The 21,800-nt window shown below is 44.4% G+C and overlaps 1 protein-coding gene across 11 annotated transcripts in view; it reads right to left on the minus strand.

The window, feature by feature from the left end:
* LOC110501806 (semaphorin-5B) overlaps positions 1-21,800 on the minus strand; it is a 289,412-nt gene that overhangs the window by 93,733 nt on the left and 173,879 nt on the right. For all 11 annotated transcript variants that reach the window (XM_090216092.1, XM_036959221.2, XM_090216091.1 and 8 more), the window contains 3 exons: positions 20,773-20,871; positions 10,638-10,851; positions 3,889-4,174 (listed from right to left, as the gene is read on the minus strand). In XM_090216092.1, coding sequence (XP_090072218.1) covers positions 3,889-4,174; positions 10,638-10,851; positions 20,773-20,871 — 599 coding nt within the window. The remainder of the gene's footprint in view (positions 1-3,888; positions 4,175-10,637; positions 10,852-20,772; positions 20,872-21,800) is intronic.

Below are 21,800 nucleotides of genomic sequence, written 5' to 3' on the forward strand. Positions count from 1 at the left end.
TTTTGTACACTCAGTGCATATCATATCAAATGAAGAGCAGAATTGACATGTTTCACTATAACTAAGTCAAAAACATCTGGGTTTTCCTTAACACCCTCCCACTTAACACCCTCTCACTTAACACCCTCCCACTTAACCCAGAAGCCACCCGTACCAATATGTCGGCGGCAACACCATTCAACTGGCGACCGGGGTCAGCCGGTAGGCACATGGCCCGCCACAAGGAGTCGCTAGGGTGTGGTGAGCCATGTAAAGCCCCCTGGCCAAACCCTCCCCTAACCAGGACGACGCTGGGCAAATTGTGCACCATCCTATGGGACTCCCGGCCACGGCCGGTTGTGGCACAGCCCGGGAATGAACCCGGGTCTGTAGTAACGCCTCTAGCATTTAGACCGGTCCAATGTGTTTCAACCTCAGTGAATAGCTGCATCAAACAAAAAACAAAAAGCACACTCAGAATCCCCTTTACCGTACGGCATACAGGGAAGGAGCAGAAATTGAACTATGGCTAGGATTATCCGTAACAATTTGTTACTGCATTACAATGCAATACGTGAGCTACAGTGCTATGTTCTGAAACAGTCACTTTCAGGAGACAGTCAGGTAGCAATAAAACAGCAGCAGCAATGTTGCCAATAGGGTACTAAAGGTTACTGTTGTGTGTACATGGTATAAACAAACTGCCTGTAAGTAGTATTTTTTGGTAAAATAATACTTTTCTGCCTCCCAGGTGGCGCAGTGGTCTAGGGCACTGCATTGCAGCTCTAGCTACGCCACCAGAGACTCTGGGTTTGCACCCAGGCTCTGTCGCAGCCGGCAGCGACCGGGAGGTCCGTGGGGCGATGCACAATTGGCCTAGCGTCGTCCGGGTTAGGGAGGGTTTGGCTGAAAGGGATATCCTAGTCTCATCGCGCACCAGCAACTCCTGTGGCGGGCAGTGCACGCTAACCAAGGTCGCCAGGTGCACGGTGTTCCCTCCGACACATTGGTGCGGCTGGCTTCCGGGTTGGATGCGCGCTGTGTTAAGAAGCAGTGGGGCTTGGTTGGGTTGTGTTTCTTAGGACGCATGACTTTCGACCTTCGTCTCTCCCGAGCCCGTACGGGAGTTGTAGCGATGAGACAAGATAGTAACTACTAATAATTGGATACTATGAAATTGGGGAGAAAAAGGGGGTAAAATAAAAATAAATAACAAATATTAAGAATAATACTTTTCTTACTGTAAAAACGAATGATCTGACTGATCCTTATTCTAGGCATATCCAATATGCTCCATGGAATTTATAGCTCATTTCAAGGTGCATTTGACATTATTATATTGAGGTGATGAAAGAAGTACACCTACAAGGAAAAAATATGGAAAATCAGCCAAAAATAGGGGTCACGTTTCAGATGGCTGCACACACACATTACACCACACCAGGACACCATGGTTACCAGGTTACCCAGGAGACATGTCAAATCAGAAGCCAATCAGTTTCATATATGATACACACCTGCAGCAGCATCCAGCTGCTCATTCAGAAAGTTTAGTACATATGGAGAAAGCCATTGGAATGGAATGTGTAAAGCAGAGAAATCACCTGGATAATTATCATTAGCAAGTGATAGCCCCATTTCAATGGGAGAAACAGCGAAGCCCCACTCAGCAGCCCTGACAGAGGGAGGGATGGAGGGAGGGAGGGAGAGAGAGGGAGATACCAGTAAGGTCTACAGTTAATAAAATGCCTCAGCTCTGGGGTCTTAAGATCACTACTCTGACGAGAGAATGAATGCAAACCTGGTCTGCTACTGAATGACCTATTTAAAAGAGCAATGTCCAGCAAAGGCAGATGGAGAACAGCATATATACAGTGGGGCAAAAAAGTATTTATTTAGTCAGCCACCAATTGTGCAAGTTCTCCCACTTAAAAAGATGAGAGAGGCCTGTAATTTTCATCATAGGTACACTTCAACTATGACAGACAAAATGAGAAAAAAAATCCAGAAAATCACATTGTAGGATTTTTTATGAATTTATTTGCAAATTATGGTGGAAAATAAGTATTTGGTCACCTACAAACAAGCAAGATTTCTGGCTCTCACAGACCTGTAACTTCTTCTTTAAGAGGCTCCTCTGTCCTCCACTCGTTACCTGTATTAATGCCACCTGTTTGAACTTGTTATCAGTATAAAAGACACCTGTCCACAACCTCAAACAGTCACACTCCAAACTCCACTATGGCCAAGACCAAAAAGCTGTCAAAGGACACCAGAAACAAAATTGTAAACCTGCACCAGGCTGGGAAGACTGAATCTGCAATAGGTAAGCAGCTTGGTTTGAATAAATCAACTGTGGGAGCAATTATTAGGAAATGGAAGACATACAAGACCACTGATAATCTCCCTCGATCTGGGGCTCCACGCAAGATCTCACCCCGTGGGGTCAAAATGATCACAAGAACGGTGAGCAAAAATCCCAGAACCCAGGGACCTAGTGAATGGCCTGCAGAGAGCTGGGACCAAAGTAACAAAGCCTACCATCAGTAACACACTACGCCGCCAGGGACTCAAATCCTGCAGTGCCAGACGTGTCCCCCTGCTTAAGCCAGTACATGTCCAGGCCCGTCTGAAGTTTGCTAGAGAGAATTTGGATGATCCAGAAGAATATTGGGAGAATGTCATATGGTCAGATGAAACCAAAATTGAACTTTTTTGTAAAAACTCAACTCGTCGTGTTTGGAGGATAAAGAATGCTGAGTTGCATCCAAAGAACACCATAACTACTGTGAAACATGGGGGTGGAAACATCATGCTTTGGGGCTGTTTTTCTGCAAAGGGACAAGGACGACTGATCCATGTAAAGGAAAGAATGAATGGGGCCATGTATCATGAGATTTTGAGTGAAAACCTCAAGGGCATTGAAGATGAAATGTGGCTGGGTCTTTCTGCATGACAATGATCCCAAACACACCGCCCGGGCAACGAAGGAGTGGCTTCGTAAGAAGCATTGCAAGGTCCTGGAGTGGCCTAGCCAGTCTCCAGATCTCAACCCCATAGAAAATCTTTGGAGGGAGTTGAAAATCCGTGTTGCCCAGCAACAGCCCCAAAACATCACTGCTCTAGAGGAGATCTGCATGGAGGAATGGGCCGAAATACCAGCAACAGTGTGTGAAAACCTTGTGAAGACTTACAGAAAACATTTGACCTCTGTCATTGCCAACAAAGGGTATATAACGAAGTATTGAGATACACTTTTGTTATTGACCAAATACTTATTTTCCACCATAATTTGCAAATAAATGCATTAAAAATCCTCCAATGTGATTTTCTGCATTTTTTTTCTGCATCATCTCCCTCTCTCTCTCCCTCCCCTCCCCTGCCTCTCCTCTCCCCCCTGCCTCTCTCTCTCCCTCCCTCTCCTCTCCCTCTCACTCCCTCCCTCTGTTCTGTTTTACAGTTCAAACTCCTGGGAGTTGTTTGACCATGTTCAATTTAACACAGACAGATGGAGACAGTGTTTCCTGTGATTGCATTACCATATCCCCCTACTGGGGGAAGAGTTTTAGGGAGTAACTGGGGGACTGAGAGACAGACAGGGACTGAGACAAAGGATGGGAAAGATGGAGGGGTACACACAAACACACACACAGTTGGAAAGTACTTGCTCCTTCTCTGTCATGTACTGGTACAGTGATAGAAAGTAGCCTACTGCCTCCTGGGAGTTGGTGAAGTCCATAGGACTGAAAATGGATGAATGCAACAATCATGTCTCTGTCACTAAAAAATATAGTAATGGGTGGTAACTCATTTTGTTTGTTTTTTAACACTGGTGAATTTGCTGTGTATATGTGTTTCCCTGAGTGTGTGTTTGTGTCTTGCCTAGAAAGACTATCACTCATCACTCACACATTGGTGGTGAATATCCCATAGATGAGGTCTTGTTCAGGCAGATAGAAGGTGCTCTGCAGCTCGTTATAGTAGAAGGGGATCTCTCCTGAGCGCGAGCAGTTCAGCCTGGCCTTCATGAAGGTGGTCCAGGTGTCCTCCAGTAGGAACCGCCCTCCGATGTCATTCTTACAGACCCGGGCCACCCGGGAGTAGACAGTCTTCCCACAGTCGTGTTCCACGGCGTTCTCACGCAGAAAGAAAAAGGTGAAGAGACCCACATCGTACGCTGAGATGAAATGGGGTTCTGAAGAAGAGAAGAGGAGGAGAGGACAGGAAGAGAGGAGTGGAAATGGACAGGAGAGGACAGGAAGAGAGGAGTGGAAATGGACAGGAGAGGACAGGAAGAGAGGAGTGGAAGAGGAGGAGAGGACGGGGGAGGAGAAGAGACCAGGCAGAGAGGGAAGGGAGACAAAGTCAGAGAGAGCATTAGACTCCATGAAGCCACAGCTGATGATTCTCAATGTCATGGTAGTCTATACTGGTAGCCAATACTGATGAATAAACGTGTACAGTCATGTTGATAATAAAGATATTACTCATCCTGTGAGACATACTGTACATTCATTAGTACTAGTCATCCTGTAAAATGTACAATACATTCATTCCTCCCTCTGTAAATACCAGGACAGTTGATCATCTGGATATACATGGTAAAGACATGAGTCTAACGCACTCAACGGGGGGAAAGAAATCAATAGAGACCATGACTTCATCATTCCTTCCACTTTGACTTGGTGGTCAGAAACACCATATGGCAACATGGATGCTCAAACCTTGTCACGGTTGCTATAAACACAGGCACTGTTTAGTCTTGACTCCACAACGGGACACATTAACAGCACACCTGGGTTCAAAACCTTCAGGCAGGCTCAAGCAAAAGCATGTGAAAGATTTGGAGTACTATTTGAAGCCATGTGTGATAACAAGTAGGATCGTCCTCTCCGGTAGAGTTATAACGTAGAATTTACTCATGACTAGAGAGGCAGTGAGCTGGTGAAAACAACAAAATATGGCTGTCAGTTCTGCTTTCTCTCTGGGACCATACATTCTCAGTGATTTCACACACACACACACACACACACACACACACACACACACACACACACACACACACACACACACACACACACACACACACACACACACACACACACACACACACACACACAGAAACACACAGAAACACATGAACTCACTGCGTGGATTCAGAGCAGAGTGGAGAGTGGAGAGTGGAGATACTAACCTGCAAACAGCCATGACGGTAAATGCCCCAGGGGCCAGCACTACCGTTTAAGCGAATGAGATTATAGGAGAATGCAAGCAACTGGCAGGAATGGAAACGACATCAGGAGCAATAACAGGACTCGTAATTCCATTTCAGAACACTGATAAAAACCAACTGCAGGTAGTGACTGGCCACAGCCAATAGGAATGGGTGAAATGGTTGAGACTGACTGGATTACCAACCAGCACAATGTTTGGTAAAATCTCAAATCAAATTTTATTGGCCACATGAACCGAGTGTGGAGTTTGCTTACTTATGAGCCCTTTCTCAACATTGTAGTTAAAAAGTAAGAACATTTACAAATAGATCAAATAAAATAGTAACACAATAAAATAACAATAACAGGTTATATACAATGAGTACTGGTACTGAGTCAGTGTACTGGGGTACAAGGTAGTTGGGGTGATTGATTGAGGTAATATGTGAATGTAGGTTTGGTTAGGTGATTTATTGAGGTAATATGTGAATGTAGGTTTGGTTAGGTGATTGATTGAGGTAATATGTGAATGTAGGTTTGGTTAGGTGATTGATTGAGCTAATATGTACATGTAGGTTTGGTTAGGTGATTGATTGAGGTAATATGTGAATGTAGGTTTTGTGAGGTGATTGATTGAAGTACTATGTGAATGTAGGTTTGGTTAGGTGATTGATTGAAGTACTATGTGTATGTAGGTAGGGGGTGAAAAGTAGTAAGTCTGGGTAGCCGTTTAATTAACTGTTCAGCAATCTTATGGCTTTGGGGTAGAAGCTGTTCAGGAGCATTTTTGTCCCAGACTTGGTGCTCCAGCACCGCTTGCCGTGTGGTAGCAGAGAGAACGGTCTGTGATTTGGGTGGCTGGAGTCTTTGACAATTTACATTCCCTTGTCAGCTGAATATTCATCCACTGTCCCATTATTCTTATCCTATAGTTTTCTATATCAAACTGTTCCATCGTTATCTCTAGTCTAAGCGTAATGGGAGAAGAGACCACGTAAGAAGCCATAGCTTTGCCCGTGAATAATTAAATGTTATGTAATCCATGTAAATACCTGTAATCCATTTCTGAAAAACTATCATGACAAATATACCATCACATCCCTCACCTGCTCTGCATGGAACCTTGTAATGGAGGACAAGGTTTTCCAGGTCAGTTAACAGCCATGTACATGATGGGTTTGTGTGTGTGTGTGTGTATGCGTGTGTACTGTATCACTAGACCTCCTGTCGGGTCCTAGATAATTACCATGGAAAGAGAAGCTATGGAAACAGGCATTAGCGTAGATTAACTGCTGCTTCCCCACGGCTGTCACACACACACACACACACACACACACACACACACACACACACACACACACACACACACACAGAGACACACACAGACACACACACACACACACACACCCTGCCCTGTGGCTGTCAGAGGTGGCATAGGAATGAGCTAATACTCCATGTTTAGGCTGCGTGTCATTTGTGGGAGTCAATCCAACAAATAGCATTTTTCCACTTCCCTGCCGAAAGTAAACAGATTGTTCAATCTCCACACAGACTGATTGAGGCCTGCGGGGGGTGGAACTCACACACAACCACGTGACTGAACATGGGGAGGAGGAGGAGGAGGAGGAGGGAGAGAGAGAGAGAGAGAGATTATTGCTTGCCAGTGTGTGTTGCCTAGGCTCATTACTAGAAATTAGATTTGAATTCTCACTCCGTCTCCGCTGATCCTGCCAGATCCAGCTCCAGACTCTGGAAGGAGAGTCTGTACAGCAAAGTGGGCTTTGCCCCAAGAGGATGTGTGTATTTCAGAAGGGCTGAGGGAATGGAAAGGCAAGGTGGTGCCAACAGTGGGGTGTCTGTCTGTCTGTCTGTCTATCTGCAACCAGCGGTGATTATGCTGATGAGCACAGCTTCGCCGCTCCTCTCCTTCCTTCCTCCCTTGCTTGCTCTCTCACTCGCCCTCTCCTGTGGTAAAGCCCACCTCCCACACACACACACACAGCCCTGCGTGGCATGAAGCATGCAGCGTGCTGTAATTTCACCCTCTCCATGCCACGGGGAATAATTATACCACTCACTGCCTCCTCAGTCTATCTTCTCTCCTCTGCCTGGCCTGTATATTTCTGCCCCCTACCTTTCCTCTCAGCCTTTTTCTTCCTCTGTCTCTCCCTTCTGAACAGAGCATGTGAGTGGAGTTGAGCGGTCTGAAATCCCGCTCATTGCTCATGAGCAGTCGCTCCATGTCCTTTCCAACCACTCACACTAAAAAAGCTCCTCTCTCACAGGGAAAAAAACTGACGCTCCAAATCCGCTCCATTCATTAAAATCACAGTTTAACCAACACCCATCTATTTTGTGACTACCTGAACCTACCATTTGGTTTTGAAGTATTGAAACCAAACCATATGATTTGAACGAAAAGTAATTTAATAAACAACATGAAAAGGTGACTGTAAGATGCGCTCATCATTTCAAATAGGCTTCATGTTATATTAAACGGCATATAAACACTATAAATAGGTCAGGAGTCAAACAGGGAGTCTAAGTGAATTAATTATAAATGATTTAGGCTATATTATTTCAATTATTTCAAGGCTATAGCCTACAAAGAAATACATTGTGAAGCATTTGCTAATCTGGCAGGGACATTAAGCACTCAGAATTAAAAAATGTTGTTGTGTTAAATCATTATAGTTTATATATTGCACATATAGGCTGTGACTTACTTGGAATTAAATACAAATGAAATGAAAAATGCCTTATTAGGATCAGTGCCTTTGAATTCATTTTTGGAAAGACGAGTTTGGCCAGAGTTTCTGGCTTCAGGATCATGTGATGAGGGCAGCAGCGGGGAATACCCTCACCGTGCTGCAGAGCCACTGGAGATACTAATCACCCTTTGGGCCACTCTTGCCAGGCTGGGCAGGGACGCGGAGTTGTTTTTGTTTTCTTTGATAGGTAGGCCTAAAGGTTTATAAGCCAAATAACCCTTTCAAAATGGAAAGAGGTAATATGCCAGGCCTATTGGGCCAAAATCCATGATAACCTTTTGTATAGATAATAAAACAATTTTTTGTTTATAAATACCCACCTTGTTCCTTTCTGTTAGCATGTGCACATAGTAAGTACACCATCATGCTTTTATATTTCACAATGTTTCTATAGTTGTGGCAACACTACTTCACCGCACTCCACTCTTTTTCTTGGTCCTCCTCGTCTCAAGTCACCTGTAAGTTTTACTCGTTTTTTTTCTGAAAATATTTAGCCAACTCCATGACAGTAGCTAAAGCATGGGGCTATAGCAGTATGCAAGTAGACTACAAGTGCATGTCGCTGCAGGAATGCCCTGAGCCCATGAAGTGAGCACTACTTGGAATGTTACTGGAGCAAACTTGTAGCAGGCAAGAAGGCTGATGCTCCAGTCTTTGGGAAACTCGCTCCGTGCTCCAGTCAAACTGAGCATGCTCTGCTCCATGTTCTGCTCCATGCTCTGCTCCTTGCTCTGCTCTTTGCTCCATACTCTGCTCCATACTCTGCTCCATGCTCTGCTCCTTGCTCTGCTCCTTGCTCTGCTCCATGCTCTGCTCCATGCTCAGCTCCTTGCTCTGCTCCATGCTCTGCTCCTTGCTCTGCTCCATGCTCTGCTCCATGCTCTGCTCCATGCTCAGCTCCTTGCTCTGCTCCATGCTCTGCTCCTTGCTCTGCTCCATACTCTGCTCCTTGCTCTGCTTCGTTTAAACTAGAGCTCTACTACCCGACGAGAACCAGACGGGCCACAACACACCGGGTTAGGGCTGGTGTGTTGTTATTTCATCAATAACTAAGCTACAGGCAGGGCTCGGGTATCACTACATTGATCACTAACAATTTGAAGCTGAGCCATTTGCTCATGCTCTGCGGCACAGTACAGTCATTGTCACACCCTGACCATAGAGAGCCTTTTTATTCTCTATTTTGGTTAGGTCGAGGTGTGACTAGGGTGGGTAATCTAGGTTGTGTATTTCTATTTTGGCCTGGTATAGTTACCAATCAGAGGCAGCTGTTTTTTGTTGTCTCTGATTGGGGAGCATATTTAGGCAGCCATTTTCACACTGTGTTTTGTGGAATCTTGTTTTTGTGTTGTTGCCTGTGAGTACTTCATTTACGGCACGGTTTGGTCATTCTTTATTGTTTTTGTAAGTTTCACTTCAGTAAATATGTGGAACCCAGATCACGCTGCCCTTTGGTCCGAGTATGCTTCCAATGATGATCGTGACAGTCATATCTGACTAAGATCCTAACATGGTGTCAGAAGTGCTTCAACCTCGTCAAATATAAGACAGGAGAGATTATTTCACAGAAAATAATCACGTTCCTTGAGTTTTGTCAGAGTTAATAAGAGCTAACTGTTTTGTCAGAGCTAATAGCTAACTGCTCTCTCATGTCTCTTTATTGAGCAGAGCAGTCCAAGTGGAGCCGTCACCATTGACACTCAGACTCAGAGCGAGCTGAGCGAGCTGCACACAGGGAGCTAATGGATTTACTAACAGAGGAAGTTATTTCTGATTTTGGGCTTTTGAAAGATCCTTAATTGTCGCTTAATTTTTTTTGTCATTTTAAATAGATTTTTGTAAATTACTGTAAAGCCCAATTTGGTAATCCCCAAATTTGGCAGAAGCAATCGGGTCTGGGTAGGTTAAGGCCTGAACGTTGTGGGCATTTGCAGGGATTGAGCTTAAAATTCATGCCCGTGCAGGGCTCTAGTGCACACCTCTACCCCCTCAATCTTCCTCTCTCCCCCTTTCTTCTCCCTCCTATTTTCTTCTCCTCTTTTCTCCACCTACTCTATGGAGCCTAGAACTAAATATGGTTGCTGTGTTTGAATTACTGCAGATAATAATCACAGTTTCGGAAAAGGTTTGTCTTTTTTCTGCTGGAGTCAGGATGTATTTGTGAGGTGCATTCAGTAAAAATGCCTGGTGTCAGCAACAGAAAGATTACAGACACCTAGCTGGGACTTTTGGGGCTGATGATGGAGGTTTATCTAACTTAGCTTTTCTATAGTACCAGCCAATACCAGCTCATACTGTCCACAATACCGTACCTAGGTGGATTACACTCAAATCGCATACTTTATTTTGTGGGGGGGTCAAATTACCATGTCTTTTTACTTGGATACTAGGAAATAGTAGAAATGGTGTCCCTGAGAAACATGGCTGATAGCCTGAAACATGGTGGATAACAGACTGCACCAAGCCATTAACAATCAGGAAGCACTGGGCCTCTAACAAAGATCTTAGCTCTTATGCAATCCACTTTAATTGACTTTACCGAATCAACTAATACAAACACATGGTGGGCAGTGTGGGTGGTGTCAACACACACACACACACACACTACAAACGTACACACACACACATTACAAACACACACACACACAGCGAGGTTTGTGGAACCGTCATTTACCGTTGAGCCACTTGGAGTTGTACTGGGCAGTCCGAAGGGGTGGCATGCCTCCTAGGCTCCGGTAGATGACGGGGTCGCGACCCGAAAAGTCTATGACAGTGGCGGCGAACAGCTCACCACTCTCCGTCACCACCGCCGTGGAGTTATGGCGAGGGTCATACGGGCACCGTGCCACTCCGTTCACACGATCCAACACGCTGGACATGTTCCCCACCTGAGCGAGGGGGAGGGAGGGGAAAGAGAGATATAGAGTGTGAGAGCAAGAAAATGATAGTAACAACACACTATCTTCTCACAGACCATATGGCTGTTTGATGTTTACATTCCAGTCATGTAGCTGGAGACGACCTTATCTTAATGCCTCCTTTCACCATTCACTGTCTATCATCCCCCACCCCTATTCCTGCCAGTTATCACTCTATCCCTCTTTTCCCTTCATCTCCCCTTCGTTCCCCCCACTCCTTCATCCCACACTCCTTCATCCCACACATCCCACACACCCACAAATGATGCTCTAAAACAACCCAATATGGGTTATTTGGTAACCCAGCGCTGGTTAGATAGTGGACAGAACAAGTTGGGTTATTTTGACCCAGCCAGTAGGGTCGTTTGGATTACACAAACATGGGTTAATTTAACCATCAGATGGGTATTTTTTACTGTCATGCTAGGTTAACCTAGCAGCTGGGTCTTTTTGAATGTAATCCTTAGGTTACTTTCAGGAGGTGTGGCTTATTAAATAAATGTCATTCCTGTTCATCATGTTAAGTTCACATCAAATCAAATTTTATTGATCACATACACATGGTTAGTGGATGTTAATGCGAGTGTAGCAAAATGCTTGTGCTTCTAGTTCTGACAGTGCAGTAATATCTATAACGACTACCTTATAAACACAATGAATAACGACTACCTTATACACACAATGAAAGGGGATAGAATGGTGGAGGTGATATGATCCTTGGCTAGTCTCGCAAAGCACTTCACCTTAGCTTTCCTGGGAACAGGAACACCGGTGGACATCTTGAAGCATGTGGGGACAGCAGACTGGGATAGGGATTGATGGAATATGTCCGTAAACACACCAGCCAGCTGGTCTGTGCATGCTCTGAGGATGCGGCTAGGGATGCTGTCTGGGCCGGCAGCCTTGAAAGGGTTAACACGTTTAAATGTTTTACTCATGTTGGCCACAGGGAAGGAGAGCCTACAGTCTTTGGTAGCAGAACGTGTCGGTGGCACTGTAATGTCCTCAAAGCACGCAAAGAAGTTGTTTAATTTGTCTGGGAGTGAGACGTTGATGTCAGCGACGGGGCTGGTTTTCTTTTTGTAATCCGTGATTGTCTGTAGACCCTGTCTTGTGTTTGAGCCGTTGAATTGCAACTCTACTTTGTCTTTATACTGTTGCTTTGCTTGTTTGATTGCCTTGTAGAGGGAATGAAATATGTATTTGTTTCTAGTCACCTTGCCATGTTTAACTGCAGCGGTGCGTGCTTTCATTTTTGAGCGAATGCTGCTATCAATCCACGGTTTCTGGTTTGGGAAGGTTTTAATAGTCACAGTGGGTACAACATCTCCAATGCACTTCCTAATAAACTCACCGAGTCAGCATATACGTTAATGTATTGTCTGAGGCTACCCGAGAACATATCCCAGTCCACCTGTTCGAAGCCGTCTTGAAGCGTGGAATCCAATTAGTCAGACCAACGTTGGATAGAGCTAAGCATGGGCGCTTCCTGTTTTAGTGTCTGCCTATAGGAGGGAAGCAACAAGATGGAGTAATGGTCAGATTTACCGAAGGGAGGGTGGGGGAGAGCCTTGTATGGATCGCGAAAGTTAGTAGCAGTGGTCCAGTGTAGTGTTCGAGCGGGTAAAACAATCAATGTGCTGGTAGAATTTAGGTATTCTTGTGTTCAAATCCCCAGCTACAATAAATGCAGCCTCAGGATATATGGTTTCCAGTTTACATAGAGTCCAGTGAAGTTCTTCCAAGGCCGTCTGTCACGATCGTCGTATGGAGGAGACCAAAGCGCAGCGTGGTTAGAATACATTATTCTTTATTAATGAAGAACACTAAGAACACTTAAACAAAAAACGAATAAGACGAATGTGACCGCTATATAAACAATGTGCTAACGTGCAACATAACATAGACAACAACCCATAAAATACCCAAAGAAGATGGCTGCCTAAATATGGCTCCCAATCAGAGACAACGATAAACATCTGCCTCTAATTGAGAACCAATCTAGGCAACCATAGACCTACATAAACACCTAGATTTTAACCAACCCCATAAATGTACAAAACCCCTAGACAGTACAAACACCCTAGATGAGAAAAAAAACACACATACCACCCTCGTCACACCCTGACCTAACCAAAATATATAAAGAAAACAAAGAATACTCTAGGTCAGGGCGTGACACCGTCGAGGTATCTGCATGTGGGCGGATACACATTTGAAGTCGGAAGTTTACATACACTTAGGTTGGAGTCATTAAAGCTCATTATCAACCACTCCACAAATTTATTGTTAACAAACTATAGTTTTGGCAAGTCGGTTAGGACATATACTTTGTGCATGACAAGTCATGTTTCCAACAATTGTTTACAGACAGATTACATCACTTACAATTCACTGTACCAAAATTCCAGTGGGTCAGAAGTTTACATACACTAAGTTGACTGTGCCTTTAAACAGCTTGGAAAATTCCAGAAAATGATTTCATTGCTTTAGAAGCTTCTGATAGACTAATTGAAATAATTTGAGTCAATTGGAGGTGTACCTGTGGATGTATTTCAAGGCCTACCTTCAAACTCAGTGCCTCTTTGCTTGACATCATTAAAAAAATCAAAAGAAATCAGCCAAGAAAAATTGTAGACCTCCACAAGTCTGGTTCATCCTTGGGAGCAATTTCCAAATGCCTGAAGGTACCACGTTCATCTGTACAGACAGTAGTAAACACCATAGGACCATGCAGCCGTCATACAACTCAGGAAGGAGACACGTTCTGTCTCCTAGAGATGAACTTACTTTGGTGCGAAAAGTGCAAATCAATCCCAGAACAACAGCAAAGGATCTTGTGAAGATGCTGGAGGAAACAGGTACAAAAGTATCTATATCCACAGTAAAACGAGTCCTATGTCGACATAACCTAAAAGGACGCTCAGCAAGGAAGAAGCCACTGCTCAAAGACCGCCATAAAAAAAGACAGACTACGGTTTGCAACTGCACACGGGGACGAAGATTGTACTTTTTGGAGAAATGTCCTCTGGTCTGATGAAACAAAAATAGAACTGTTTGGCCATAATGACCATTGCTATGTTTGGAGAGAAAAGGGGGAGGCTTGCAAGCCGGAGAACACCATCCCAACCGTGAAGCACAGGGGTGGCAGCAGGAGAGACTGGTGCACTTCACAAAATAGATGGCATCATGAGGTAGGAAAATTGTGTGGATATTTTGAAGCAACATCTCAAGACATCAGTCAGGAAGTTCAAGCTTGGTCGCAAATGGGTCTTCCAAATGGACGATGACCCCAAGCATACTTCCAAAGTTGTGACAAAATGGCTTAAGGACAACAAAGTCAAGGTATTGAAATGACCATCACAAAATCCTGACCTCAATCCTATAGACAATTTGTGGGCAGAACTGAAAAAGCGTGTGCGAGCCAGGAGGCCTACAAACCTGACTCATTTACACCAGCTCTGTCAGGAGGAATGGGCCAAAATTCACCCGACTTATTGTGGGAAGCTTGTGGAAGGCTACCCGAAACGCTTGACCAAAGATAAACAATTTAAAGGCAATGCTACCAAATACTAATTGAGTGTATGTAAACTTCTGACCCACTGGGAATGTGATGAAAGAAATAAAAGCTGAAATAAATAATTCTCTCTACTATTATTCTGACATTTCACATTCTTAAAATAAAGTGGTGATCCTAACTGACCTAAGACAGGGAAGTTTCACTCGGGTTAAATGTCAGCAATTGTGAAAAACTGAGTTTAAATGTATTTGGCTAAAGTGTATGTAAACTTCCGACTGTACACGGCTGAGACTATAATCAAAGAGAATTCTCTTGGGAGATAATGTCCACCTTGTTGTCTAGACCTTGTTGACTGGACATTGGCGAGTAATATGCTTGAAAGCGGTGAACGGTGTGCTCTCCTTCTACGTCTGACCAGGAGGCCCCTCCGTCTGCCTCTCCTGTGGCGACCTCATTGTTTTGGGTCGGCCTCGAGGATAAGATCCCATGTCCAGGGTGGAGGTCCAAACAAAGGATCCTCTTCGGGAAAGACGTATTCCTGGTCGTAATGTTGGTAAGTTGATGTCGCTCTTATATCCAATAGTTATTCCCGGCTGTATGTAATAACGCTTAAGATTTTCTGGGCTAACAATGTAAGAAATAAAACATAAAAAAACAAATTACTGAATAGTTTCCTAAGAACGTGAAGCGAGGCGACAACGTGCTGCTCCTTCCCTGAATTTTCATAAATGTTTGTATTTTATATTTCTTATTCGTCAGAATTTTAAAATCACAAACAGAAAAGTATTTAGAGCCTTTTTACCTATTTTTTGAACATATTTTCCCAACTTAACCCACCAAGACAATGTGCTGTAGGACGTTGGTACCCAGCCAGGTGCTAATGTATCTCTCTCTCCTCACTGAATGAATGACAAATGGATGATTGGGTGATAATTGTGCATGCTACTTCACAATGTAATTTAAATTAGGCCTGAATGATAAGGAGGGTGAAGAGGTTGATTTCATTTAGAAAGACAATAGTGTAATGATGAGTTTGTGTTATTCCTATTTATTAGCGTTGGAACTCATGTTTATACCAAATAATTTGAACGCATGACTTGAGGGTTGATATCATTCTTTTTTAAGTTTTACTTTGTAAAAATATGCTGTTATTGGACTGTTTTATTTACTATAACTCTATTACTAATCAAATGCATTGTAAAGGAAATGAAAACATGCTACGTTATGGGTAGGCCTTTAGAATATTGAAAAACATATCATTGACTCTATCCAAGTTGATGAGCGAAGGGAAGCAAACGATGCCAGCACACTGAATGAATGATAAATGGATGAATGGGCAATAATTGTGCAACTTACTTCACAATTTAATTTAAATTATACCTAACTGAATGATAAGGAGGATGAAAAGGTTGATTTCATTTAGAACAACAATAGTGTAATGATGAGTTTGTTATGCCTATATTTATCAGCGTTGGCCCTAGGGTTAATCATTTCACTGCTCGCCTTGTGGGTTGATTTGTGAGGGACTTGAACTAGTGGTTTTTCGTTATTACTTATAGCTTAGGGCAGAGGTACTCAACTCTGGAGGTCTGGAGCCTGCTGGTTTCCTGTTCTACCTGATAATTAACTGCACACAACTGGTGTCCCAGGTCTAAATCAGTCCCTGCTTAGAGGGGAACAATGACAAAATGCAGTGGAACTGGTTTCAAGGTCCAGAGTTGAGTTTGAGGGGCCTAGAGTAACATAAACAAATGAAAATGCTATTATATTATTTGAAAATATAGTTGTTTAGTATTCTAATGTTACCTAAGACCTTAATAAACACAACCAAATTATTATTCTTCTTATAGCATATGTGAAATGTATTTATTAGACTGTTAGAATGTTGTTTGCGTCACTGGCTGGAAGTGTTGAAAATAGCCTATAGGCCTACGTTTTCACTAGGACTTTGTAGAAGTATACAAAACATACCCTTTAGTCTATCTAACCAAATAACTATTGTTGTATTTTTACATGGATATATTTCACTAATATTTCTTCATGATACCAATTGTTTATACACAATTTATCAAGCGTTAATGAGGCGCTAATGTTTGGGCACCTTGCGGGTTGATATGCATGTGATGCTAAAGGGGAAGTCCAGCAACATTCTCCAAGTTCTCTAGCAGGTACTTACTTGTAGGCTGAAAGGCCAGGCATTTCTAGTTTTAATACTTAATAACAATACAACAGAACAGATTAACATAAATTACATTTACTCTCATGGGTGACTAAAAAGAACAATCTGAAGTCCACTCCCCTTTTCGAAACTACGCCTCCGGTCTTTGGGTCATATCTCAATAACCCAGCACCAATAACCCAACACCCAGCATCAATAACCCAACACCCAGCACCAATAACCCAACACCCAGCATCAATAACCCAACACCCAGCACCAATAACCCAACACCCAGCACCGATAACCCAACACCCAGCATCAATAACCCAACACCCAGCACCAATAACCCAACACCCAGCACCAATAACCCAACACCCAGCACCAATAACCCAACACCCAGCACCAATAACCCAACACCCAGCATCAATAACCCAACACCCAGCATCAATAACCCAACACCCAGCACCAATAACCCAACACCCAGCATCAATAACCTAACACCCAACACCAATAACCCAACACCCAGCACCAATAACCCAACACCCAGCATCAATAACCCAACACCCAGCACCAATAACCCAACATCCAGCATCAATAACCTAAAACCCAGCACCAATAACCCAACACCCAGCACCAATAACCCAACACCCAGCACCAATAACCCAACACCCAGCATCAATAACGCAACACCCAGCACCAATAACCCAACACCCAGCACCAATAACCCAACACCAAGCACCAATAACCCAACACCCAGCACCAATAACCCAACACACAGCACCAATAACCCAACACCCAGCATCAATAAACTAACACCCAGCACCAATAACCCAACACCCAGCACCAATAACTCAACACCCAGTATCAATAACCCAACATCCAGCACCAATAACCCAACACCCAGCACCAATAACCCAACACCCAACACCAATAACCCAACACCCAGCACCAATAACCCAACACCAATAACCCAACACCCAGCACCAATAACCCAAAACCCAGCACCAATAACCCAACACCCAGCACCAATAACCCAAAACCCAGCATCAATAACCCAACACCCAACACCAATAACCCAACACCCAGCATCAATAACCCAACACCCAGCACCAATAACCCAACACCCAGCATCAATAACCCAACACCCAGCACCAATAACCCAACACCCAGCACCAATAACCCAACACCCAGCATCAATAACCCAACACCCAGCACCAATAACCCAACACCCAGCACCAATAACCCAACACCCAGCATCAATAACCCAACAACCAGCACCAATAACCCAACACCCAGCATCAATAACCCAACACCCAGCATCAATAACCCAACACCCAACACCAATAACCCAACACACAGCACCAATAACCCAACACCCAGCACCAATAACCCAACACCCAGCACCAATAACCCAACACCCAGCACCAATAACCCAACACCCAGCATCAATAACCCAACACCCAGCATCAATAACCCAACACCCAGCATCAATAACCCAACACCCAGCATCAATAACCTAACACCCAACACCAATAACCCAACACCCAGCACCAATAACCCAACACCCAGCATCAATAACCCAACACCCAGCACCAATAACCCAACATCCAGCATCAATAACCTAAAACCCAGCACCAATAACCCAACACCCAGCACCAATAACCCAACACCCAGCACCAATAACCCAACACCCAGCACCAATAACGCAACACCCAGCACCAATAACCCAACACCCAGCACCAACAACCCAACACCCAGCACCAATAACCCAACACACAGCACCAATAACCCAACACCCAGCATCAATAACCTAACACCCAGCACAAATAACCCAACACCCAGCACCAATAACTCAACACCCAGTATCAATAACCCAACATCCAGCACCAATAACCCAACACCCAGCACCAATAACCCAACACCCAACACCAATAACCCAACAACCAGCACCAATAACCCAACACCAATAACCCAACACCCAGCACCAATAACCCAAAACCCAGCACCAATAACCCAACACCCAGCACCAATAACCCAAAACCCAGCATCAATAACCCAACACCCAACACCAATAACCCAACACCCAGCATCAATAACCCAACACCCAGCACCAATAACCCAACACCCAGCATCAATAACCCAACACCCAGCACCAATAACCCAACACCCAGCACCAATAACCCAACACCCAGCATCAATAACCCAACACCCAGCACCAATAACCCAACACCCAGCACCAATAACCCAACACCCAGCATCAATAACCCAACAACCAGCACCAATAACCCAACACCCAGCATCAATAACCCAACACCCAGCATCAATAACCCAACACCCAACACCAATAACCCAACACACAGCACCAATAACCCAACACCCAGCACCAATAACCCAACACCCAGCACCAATAACCCAACACCCAGCATCAATAACCTAACACCCAGCACCAATAACCCAACACCCAGCATCAATAACCCAACACCCAGCATCAATAACCCAACACCCAGCACCAATAACCCAACACCCAGCACCAATAACCCAACACCAAGCCTCAATAACCCAACACCCAGCACAAATAACCCAACACCCAGCATCAATAACCCAACACCCAGCACCAATAACCCAACACCCAACACCAATAACCCAACACCAAGCACCAATATCCCAACACCCAGCACCAATAACCCAACACCCAGCACCAATATCCCAACACCCAGCATCAATAACCCAACACCCAGCATCAATAACCCAACACCCAGCACCAATAACCCAACACCCAGCATCAATAACCCAACACCCAGCATCAATAACCCAACGCCCAGCACCAATAACCCAACACCCAGCACCAATAACCCAACACCCAGCATCAATAACCTAACACCCAGCACCAATAACCCAACACCCAACACCAATAACCCAACACCCAGCACCAATACCCAACACCCAGCATCAATAACCCAACAACCAGCACCAATAACCCAACACCCAACACCAATAACCCAACACCCAGCATCAATAACCCAACACCCAACACCAATAACCCAACACCCAGCATCAATAACCCAACACCCAGCACCAATAACCCAACACCGAGCACCAATAACCCAACACCCAGCACCAATAACCCAACACCCAGCATCAAAAACCCAACACCCAGCATCAATAACCCAACACCCAGCACCAATATCCCAACACCCAGCCTCAATAACCCAACACCCAGCACAAATAACCCAACACCCAGCACCAATAACCCAACACCCAGCACCAATAACCCAACACCCAACACCAATAACCCAACACCCAGCACCAATATCCCAACACCCAGCACCAATAACCCAACACCCAGCACCAATATCCCAACACCCAGCATCAATAACCCAACACCCAGCATCAATAACCCAATGCTCAGCACCAATAACCCAACACCCAGCACCAATAACCCAACACCCAGCACCAATAACCTAACACCCAGCACCAATAACCCAACACCCAACACCAATAACCCAACACCCAGCACCAATAGCCCAACACCCAGCATCAATAACCCAACAACCAGCACCAATAACCCAACACCCAGCACAAATAACCCAACACCCAGCATCAATAACCCAACACCCAACACCAATAACCCAACACCCAGCACCAATAACCCAACACCCAGCACCAATAACCCAACACCCAGCACCAATAACCCAACACCCAGCACCAATAACCCAACACCCAGCATCAAAAACCCAACACCCAGTATCAATAACCCAACACCCAGCACCAATATCCCAACACCCAGCACCAATAACCCAACACCCAGCCTCAATAACCCAACACCCAGCACCAATAACCCAACACCCAGCACCAATAACCCAACACCCAGCACCAATAACCCAACACCCAACACCAATAACCCAACACCAATATCCCAACACCCAGCACCAATAACCCAACACCCAGCACCAATATCCCAACACCCAGCATCAATAACCCAACACCCAGCACCAATAACCCACCACCCAACACCAATAACCCAACACCCAACACCAATAAACCAACACCCAGCACCAATAACTAAACAGTTAAAAAAAAATGTTTTATATTTTTTATTACAGTGCACCACCCTCCTTTACTCTCTCATCATGTCCTCCCCATCACCCCCCTACCTACACCCCTGTAGGTTATTACTCCATCCATCCTCCCTGCATCCCCCATTCCCTCTTACCTCCCGGGTGATACAGAGGGGCTGGAAGGCGTTGGTTCCACAGGTGATGACCTCAGTCTTATTGACCAGTAGCACACGGAGGTAGTTCTGACACTCTACCTACAGGGAGTAGTAGAGAGCAGACAGGTTGTTAGAGGTTAGAAACCTGCGTACCTTTGTTTGTATTCACCAAACACAAGAAAACGGACCGAAGCGGGGAGGGACTACATTAACTTGATAAGAATCTGGGACCAAATGGCTCCTTGACAGCTTCTACCCCCAAGCCATAAAGACTGCTGAATAGTTCATCAAATGTCTACCCTTATTGTATTCTTATCTATTATAATTTTTTTGCACTGACTCTCTTGCACTGACACTCCAACACACACACACACACACAAAACACACACATACATATTGACGCCACACAAACACACACAAAACACACACACACACACACACACACAATCCTTCACAGTCTTCACATATGCTGCTGCTACTCTCTGTTTATTATCTATGCATAGTCACTTCACCCCTACCTACAGTCCATATTAACTCAATTACCTTGACTAACCTGAACTCCTGCACACTGACTCGGTACCGGTACCCCTTGTATATAGCCTTGTTATTGTTACTGTTATTTTTATTGTCTTACTTTTTCCTTTAGTTTAGCAAATTTGTCTTACTTTTTAAAAACTCTGCATTGTTGGTTAAGGGCTCGTAAGTAAGCATTTCACCTGTTGTATTAGGCGCATGGTTTGCAACAGAGTGCACTAATGAATACGACCCAGCAATACTCACTCACGGCTCACTTTAATGATATGACTGGAATGTTTTTTTAATCTTTCATCTGTAAAATTAAATGTAACACATTTATACCTAATCTAATCTCGTTTTTATAAAGCACTGTCTGACGTTTGAGGGAATGAAACTTCTTTGTTGTCCTTAAATATTCTGTCTTGGCAAATAAATAAAATTGCTGTGTTTCAAACTTGAGGTCAGACGACGTTCTCCAGAGAGAATGGATTTTTTACTTTCCCTTCTCCTTT

This window comes from Oncorhynchus mykiss, chromosome 22 (genome assembly GCF_057628025.1).
Source record: "Oncorhynchus mykiss isolate SJ-2025 chromosome 22, ASM5762802v1, whole genome shotgun sequence".
In the NCBI taxonomy this organism is placed as follows: domain Eukaryota; kingdom Metazoa; phylum Chordata; class Actinopteri; order Salmoniformes; family Salmonidae; genus Oncorhynchus; species Oncorhynchus mykiss.